This window comes from Pteropus alecto, unplaced genomic scaffold (genome assembly GCF_000325575.1).
Source record: "Pteropus alecto unplaced genomic scaffold, ASM32557v1 scaffold213, whole genome shotgun sequence".
Lineage (NCBI taxonomy): Eukaryota > Metazoa > Chordata > Mammalia > Chiroptera > Pteropodidae > Pteropus > Pteropus alecto.
Genome location: NW_006434829.1, coordinates 170,011 through 178,515, shown reverse-complemented (window position 1 = coordinate 178,515; position 8,505 = coordinate 170,011). Strand labels below are relative to the sequence as shown.

At 47.3% G+C, this 8,505-nt stretch overlaps 1 protein-coding gene across 3 annotated transcripts in view; it reads right to left on the bottom strand.

The window, feature by feature from the left end:
• The window catches only part of CHFR (checkpoint with forkhead and ring finger domains), a 23,567-nt gene that overhangs the window by 14,743 nt on the left and 319 nt on the right, over positions 1-8,505 (bottom strand). For 2 of the 3 annotated variants that reach the window (XM_025045527.1, XM_006909960.3), the window contains exons 2-5: positions 5,408-5,507; positions 2,643-2,752; positions 1,804-1,863; positions 1,446-1,652 (exon numbers count right to left, since the gene is read on the bottom strand). In XM_025045527.1, the coding sequence (XP_024901295.1) occupies positions 1,446-1,652; positions 1,804-1,863; positions 2,643-2,752; positions 5,408-5,507 (477 nt within the window). Of the gene's footprint in view, positions 1-1,445; positions 1,653-1,803; positions 1,864-2,642; positions 2,753-2,872; positions 2,933-5,407; positions 5,508-8,505 lie in introns of those variants that run through there. The other variant, XM_025045528.1, reaches the window with a different exon arrangement.

Below are 8,505 nucleotides of genomic sequence, written 5' to 3'. Positions count from 1 at the left end.
ACAGTGCTGTTGAGGAGTTAGGCTGGGCAAAGGGCTCTGGACAAGAAAGGCGTGAGTGCTACAAAGCCTGAAGTTGGACGACAGACAGGAGAGGTAGACCTGCCTGCGTTCGAAAAGCACGATAGCATCAGCAAGTAAAAAACCAAATTCGCCGAAATGGAAATAGGCTCAAACAGCGTGGGAGAGGACTGCCAGTCTCCGCAAGGCATATCAAGTCCCTGGGTTTACTGCATCTCTTTCCGCAAATCCCACTAGGACAGATATAAAAATAAGGACTAGCTCATCGCAGAGCCGCCAGACTGGCAGATGAGATGGAACAGTCTTCTCAGAGAGATTTCTTTACTGCGGCTAAGCAGTTGATAGAGCCACTTAAAACAAAGGGCCTTTTCACTGAGGCTCTGCTGGTTCCTGCTTCTGAATGTGGTTGTGATGGCTGGAGCTCTGGCAGCCACATTGCAACCACAAGATGAAAAGCAAGAGGACAAAGAGGCAACATGCAAGTAACTGGTGACATCTTACGCTGATGAGCTAGTGCTGGTGGGAGCCAGGTTTTCTGTTTCTCACATCCAAACACATGCACTGAGATCCAAGAGGTTTTCCATCCATAAAAAAAAAATCTGCAGACTAGTCCGTAATGTAAGAATGAGAATAAGCATTCTAGGGATAAATAAGAATCATCCCCAAACTAGGTGAATAAAGCTATAAAAGCTTACTGAAGAACATCTAAGAGCTTAATAAACAGAGAACAATACCATTTTTCCTAGGTATTGTAAAAATGTCAATTCTCCCCAAATCAAAATCTCAAAAAGACATTTTTTAAACTTGAAAAGGTTAATTCTAAAGATAATCTGGAAGAAGAAGAGCTATGAAAGTCAACTAAAAAAATTAATACGGATAGTATGATCCAATTTAGGAAACACGAACACAGAGAGTCTATGTTGTAACAACACTATGAGGAAACGGTCACACACACTGCACCTCGATGGCCTGAATTTCTTCCGGTGACCGGGGAGGAAGGTAAAGAATTCATGTTGTAAGGACAAGTGTACGTAAAACTGGTTGTAAATGACACGGTACTCTGGACGAGCCCCGCGACACGAAGCTGAGCGGAAGAAGCCAGCCACAAAAGGCCACGTAACATAGGGTTCCGTGTACACGAAACGTCCAGAACAGGCAAATCCAGACAGAAAGCAGACTGGCGGTTGCCCGGTGAGCTCTATGGCCAGTGAATCACATCCCAGCAAAGCTGGAAAAACACTGCGGTCCACGGCCTCCGCCCATCGGCATCTCTCAGGCCGGGACGGGAATATTTACTCCGACAGAACTCTCCCTGCTGAGAGCCTGAAGCCTGACATGACCTCTAAACTCCTCCTGGCCTACCTGTCTCTACAACGACATAGGTCGAGACTCGTGAACAAACGGCCACGCAGCCATCCCCATCTCACCGGAGCCAGGGGACGGTGCCTGCCCTGCACTGGGCTCCACGGAAGAGGTAGAGGCCGAGGGGAAGAGGTCCGACGTCGACGTTGATGGCTGTGGTTCCTCAAAGCATGCCTGAGAAGTGGGCGCCGGCGGCAGGACCTGGGGATCGTCACTCCGCCCTGCACCTGAGGTATCTTTGGTCACGTGGAACACGTTTTCTTTATTCGCTTCTGTGACCACAAAGGGAGCAGAAGGGGCCCGTCAGGGCGAGGGTGCAGCGCCGCTGCGGACGATGTGACATTCCAGCAGATCGAAAGGCCTTCCTCGGAAGAATCGACAGCCCGTGATCCGCACTCAGCCCTCTGCTGCACCCGCACTTACCAAAGGGGTCCGGTGTCATGCTCTGCTTCTCACGTAAGGATTCGTAGAGGTATGCCACATCTAAGAAGAAATGGACCAAGTCAGAGCAGCGTCGGGCGTGTACCGATAACATTCACCAGCTTAAAACGAAAGATCCAAAACATCTTAACCAGCTTTAAAATAAATAAGCCTCTGGAAAAATGTCTACAGTCAGGAGGCAGACCAAAGAAAGGCAAGAGGCTGACTAGGTGAAGAATCTATGCCTTCTTGTCATTTCAAAGTACAGGAGGAGCAGACTCCAGAGCCTTCTGTGCAGCCAGGGGCTGGCTTTGATCGTGCCTCAGACGACCTAGAGAATACGTGCCCCCGCCTTCCTATTTCAGGGGTAACCTTTGAAAGACTCCCCGAAGTCTCCTTGTCCTATATTCTCCCACAAATCCAAACACAGACATCAGAGCTGGAAAAGCCCTAATGGAATCCAGTCTCACCTTTGCTGTCTCCCATAAAGTCTCCAAAAACAGAACGAACGGCGGCTCCCAACCCCGTTCCAGGTCTTATTCCCAACGCAGGGTCACCGCACGCCCCCTCCCTTCTCGGTTGCCGTTCCGAGGTGCCCGGCTCACGAGCACGGCCCTCTTTCTGAGGAATGGCTGGGCCCCGACTGCGGGGGCAACGCTTCCATTCCTCGGCAGACGCCACTCACACCACACCAAGAATCTGCACGACCCGCAAAGGGAGTGTCGCGCACACAAACACTCCTACAGATAGAGTCTGCGTCAACGACTCCCTTCTGCTGCCGTGGCAGGACCTCCCCACCGCACGGCATGCAGGTGTCCACCCCACAAAGTCCCCTCTCTTACTGTGCTCCGGCTCATTCCTCCTGTACACCACATAGATGACGTCCCCGGTCTCTAGAGGACAAGTCTGCTTCTTAACTAGCTTCAGCTTGTTAATTACTGTTCCATTGGTGCTGTGGAGACAACAAAAATGCAGTTTAACTCCAATAACTTGGAGTTAAAAGTTTCTTTTTCTACCACCGCTAGGAAAGCAGTTCAACATCACCCCTTTGATACCTGCACCCTACGCTCACCGTGGCACGACTGACAACAGCCGAGATGTGGAAGCGACCTAAGTATCCATCGACAGACGCCTGCATAAAGAAGACGTGGCTCATACACACAATGGAACATTACTCATCCAGAAAAGGAATGACATCCTGCCATTTGTGACAATGCGGATGGACCTAGAGGGCATTACGCTAAGTGAAATGTCAGACAGAGAAAGACAAATACCGTATGATTTCACTTGTATGTAGACTCTAAAAAACAAAACAAACAAAACAGAGGCAGATCATAGATACAGGAAACAGACTGGCAGTTACGTGTGTGTGTGTGTGTGTGTGTGTGTGTGTGCGCGCGCGCGCGCGCGCGGTGGGGGGAACAGGTGAAGGGGATTAAGCAGCAAAAACTTCCAGTTATAAAACGAAGAAGTCATGGGGATCTAAATTACAGCATAGGAAATACAGTCAATAATACTGTACTAACTTTGTATGGTGACAGATGGTAACCAGATTTATCATGGGGACCATTTCACAACATATGTGAATATCGAATCACTACGACGTACACTCGAATCTAGTAAGATACTGTATGTCGACTAAACGTCAATAAAAAAGTTACCACCCTGAAAATGATAAAACACTGACAGGAATAACGTAAATATTTAACGAGGCACATACGTAAGTGTTACCTTACAACTGCCTGTTGCCCCCTTAGTGACAGCCCAACCAGTGACCAAACCGTCTTGCGGACACCTCTAACCTCTCCGCTGTGCCAACGCCTCATTGTCCTCCACCTGCCCCCGGCGGCCCCGCGGCCCTGGGCTTGCTTTCCAGCTTCTCTCCTGCTTCCAGCCTCGCTCGGGGCCGCAGACTTGCCACTCCCTTCGCGGTTGCGACCCGGTTAGCTCGCTCCTCGGTCCTCGAGTGAGCACCGACCCCTCCCCGATGCGGGCTACTGGCGGGAGATGGTGTGGCTCCCGCAGTTGGGAGGTCACTGCAGTCATCAGGGACCACAAGGCTGGGTGGGAGAGGTGCAGGGTGTGGCAGGGACAGACAGGGACCTGAGTCAGATGGGACAGGAAGCACTTCGCTGAGGAGGGACTGGAAACATCAGTCCCTGAGTGGACTGAGAGCACACACTGTCACTGTCATGTGAAAGCCACCACGGACAGCGCATCATCGAAGGGCTGTGGCCGTGTCCCAGTAAACTTCACTTACAGGAACTGGTGGCACAGCCACAGCGCTGCCCAGTTTGTCCTCACCATCCATTCCACGCTCTTCTGGACTAACACATCAGATGCCACTCGAGGGCTTCGCCCCTCCCATAACTTCTCCCTACCCTCAGGCCACCGTGGGCATTGGCATCTTCCTGCCCCGGATTGCAGCCCGAGTGCACCCACCACTCTGATCCCCTCCACCCCCCAATACCGCCCCCTCCCCAGGGAATGCAGGAGGCTCCGGAAGCTGGAAAAGGGAGGAACGGATTCTCCCCTAGAGCCTCCAGGAGGAGCCAGGCCTGTGACACTTAGATTTTAGTCCAATGAGAACGGAGTTGAACCTTGGACCTCCAGAACTACAAGATCACAAATCTGCATTGTTTCAAGCCACTAAGTTTGTAGTAATTTGCTACAACAGCTACAGGAAGCCAATGCTGTCGCATAGCCAGGGCAGGAAAGCCAGGACCTGACACGGAAGGGTGGCTGTAGAAGCAACACGGTCACTGTCACAGTGCTCCTAATAAAACCCAATTCCTAGTTTTCTGTCCTTGAAACAGTTACCGAAGACCCTTCGCCACCCAGCCTTTACAAAGATAAAAAAATCATCCGGTGGGAAAGGCTACTCTCAACTTACTGCCGGAAGGCCATCTGCCACTTGTACCCGGTTTAAAATAGGCACATTCTAACGCAGCATTCCTTCCTACAAATTTATCCCGAGAAAATAATCAGACATGAATGCCAAGAGTTATGAAGCAGTCACTGCAGTGTCATCTATAAGAAAAGTCCAAACGCTAAATGTCCATCATAAAGGATCTGACAAATAAGTTATTATATAATAATGCAGAAAAAGATGAGATGGATTTAGATGTATTGGCATGTCAAATGCTCCACAGACAGTCAGTGAAAAAAGCAGACACAACAACAGCATACACAGTAAAACCTCAGTAATACAAAGTAAATAGATATTGGTGAGTGGGTTTTGGAAAGGTTTTCACTTTCAGGTACTACTTATGTCGTATAAAAGTTAAAAAAAAAGAAAGATTTTTTTGATTTGAGGGAAAGAAGTCTAACTGAAGTAGGTATGCAAAACCCCAAAATTTATCAGTTTCTTAAGTCTTACTTCTGAGATTTTCTTTTTTTTGGCTTTAATTCGAATAATTTGAGAAGGACCATGGATACCCACATGCCACTGAGCACCCCATCCTGGAGACCAGAAAATACACTTCCTGTCTTTTGAGGACCTGGCCAGCTACCGTATTACAGAAAACCAACCCTCATTCCTTCCCCTTGGGCATCGAGTCAGGTTCCTGAAGCTACGAGAGCAAACGGATGTGCAGAAAGAACTTACCTGGTATCTTCCAGGGATACCTGACCGGATTTTTCATCCACTATGATTTTACAGTGATCTCCAGACACCAGTTTATTGCTAGGGAATGAAAGGTCACAACCTAAAACAGAAAGGAGGACACGCTGCATATGACTGGGTCCTGTGCATGACCCCGCCCCTTGCTTAACCAAAGCACGTGACTGGAAATTAGGGCCCACACTGTGCGCACCTAAGGAGACAACACCTATTCAAGCAAGGCACAAAAAATGTTTAAAGGATTTAAGTGTTAATGCAAAGCAAAGGGACAGGGACCGTGTCCTGAGCCTTTGTGATTCCCCATTACCTAGAACACACCCCTTCAACACCTGCAGCTACACATCAACAACTTCTAGGTGACAATTTTATAGTACGTACACATATGCAGCTCGTCTAATAAATATTATAGTACTTAAAAAAAAACTAAGGTGTTCAGTTACGTAATTCTTCAGTATCTTAACTTAGTCCTTAATTTCTCCTCAGTGTAACCTAAAGGTTCATAAATCACACAAAACTGAAGCAATGACAAAGAGTCAGGGAATATATATGACTGAATAAATTATCACAGGCACATGTATATGTTTAAGAAAATTTACAACAGAAGGGAGATGCATCTATCGGCAAATACGATCATTATATCCTCATTAAATGCAAGGAGAAAATCTTCAAATGCTTTGTTCTTTCAAATCAAAAGAATGAAAGCTTTCGGGTTTTAACATCTAATCACCATTGTGCTTACAATAGGTTTCTGTGCTATAGCTACTAAGGTTTACAGTAGCTACGTTTTTCACAACCCAGAGTGGGAAGCAATGCAAGTGTCCATCAGCTGGTGGTGAATAAACTGTGGTGCATCTAAACACTGCAATGCTACTCGGCGAAGAAAGGAACAAACTACGAAAACAGCAAAAGATGGATCTCAAAAGCATTATTCCAAGAGGAAGGAGCCAGACTCAAAAGACTGTGGTGGAACTCTGTGTGACTCCAAAGGGCCACTAGGGAACTTTCTGGAAAAGTTTTATGACTTGACTACAGTGGTGGTTCCATTTGTCATAGCTCACTCTACAGCTAAAAGGGGTACATTCTACCAAATGTGAACTATGCCTCCATAAACCTTAAGTATTAGAAATCCTACTTGCACAGTCTACATTATGGGAAGTGCTGTTACATTTATCCAAGGCAGATTCCGCCTGCGCTTGAGATCTTCCCGTTGCCCTGAGCATAACTGCCAGGACAGTCTCCTCAAAGCCCCAGACCCAGCACTAGCCACGCTGTCCCTAGAGAGGGTTTTTAACGGGCTTCTCCACACCAGAACGCAGCACTCTCATTTGGAACCGATGCTTTGCGCTGAAGTTCTATTCTTGGCACGTGCCCTGCTTATCATTCGGCTGGTTGAACGTGGCTGTGCGTACTCCTGCCTCTCCCCACGGACGGGAGGCCCTTGTGAAGGCGAGGTCCTCACCCCTTCCCACGCGCCAACTCAGCTCTCCCGTCCCCCAAAAGGTCTCGTGTACAGCCGGTGTGTGATCACATTACAACAAATACAATGACGTTCACAGCTCTTACGGAATGCCTGTATGCCCCCAATCCCTGTGTCGAAGCCCTACCTCCCCACGCGACTGTACTTTGAGATGGGGCCTGGGAGGAGGTAATAAAGGTTAAAAGTGATCATCAGGGTGGGGCCCAATGAGACTCACGAGTTCTCTGTCCAGCCTGTGAGAAGGCAGCCAGCCAGGAAGGGGGTTCTCACCAGGCTATCGACTGGCACCTTAACTTGGACTTCCCATGACTCCAGAACTGTGAGAAATACATTTCTGTTGTTTAAGCTTCCTGGTCTGTGGTATTTTGTTATGGCAGCCTGAGCAAACTGAAACAGCAACCTTTGTGTTTTACCGGAAAGGTTGATACATTCATCCAGGAGACTTCTATTAAGAAGCAAATTAACCTAACAAGGCATCTTTGCTCCCTGTATTAACGTGTAAAATGATATTATTATAACATTGTGTTACAATAGCAAGGGCTAACGTGAAGTGTTCTAACTCTAACTCAGGCTTCTGAGCACTTTACTCTTCACAGCGACTCTGAGGTGGGTACAAAGGCACAGAAAGGTAAGTTCTTAGCTGAAAGCCAATTATGTGGCGGTGCCAGATTGGAAACCCAGGCAGTTTGTGTACGGGGCTTCTGCTCGTCACCAAACTTCCTATTACATCCGTTAGAGACAATTCACTTTTCAAAAGTTCCTAATAAAATGTAAGCACTTTCAAAGTTGTAAAAAAAATTACATATACTTGATATTGGGATTTAAGACTGCCAAAAAAATACAAACAAACAAACTAAAAACACTTCAAAATGAAAACAGGTGCTAGTACACCACAAGGAGTAAAATGAAACCAAAAAATTTGCTTTTAAACAAGAATCTTTCTCAATCTCTCTTTTTTAAAGTATATAGAGTGATGATTTATTTTCAAACTAAATATTGGTTTTGGCCTGACCGGTGCACTTCTCTCCCTGAAGGAAAGCTACAAGGGAGGTCAGAATTACCAGATGGTGGCTAAGGACTTGAGAGGCAGGGTGAGGGCACCTTCTCTCATGAGCTGCGTGGCTTCCGCTTTCCGGGTTCATCAAACCAACAAACACGTGAATAGTCTTGGGAGCTGGGACCTGAGATCTTTTTTAAATACAGCCATGGGAGTTATAAATTTCCCTTGAAGCACTGCTTTAGCTGCCTCCCTTAAGTTTTAGTATATTATATTTTCATTTTCATTCATCTTAGGGTATTTTGTAATTTCTGTTGTGATTTCTTCTTTGACCCACTGGCCGTTTGAGTGTGTTATTTGAATGTCCAATTGTCTGTGAATTTTCCTGCGATCCCTTTCTTGCAGATTTCTAATTTTGTCGGACTGAGGTCAGAGAAGATGCTTTGTGCAGCAAAGTTGAAGACTGCATACTGGAGGACAAATCAACGCACCTCCCCCATGAAGTTGTCACTAGGATTAAATGATCTGCAGGAAGCACGCAGCAGTGAGGGCGCACCGCGTGAGCAAACGGCAGCTCTCACCGCAGAGCGCAAGCCGGGGAAAACCGGA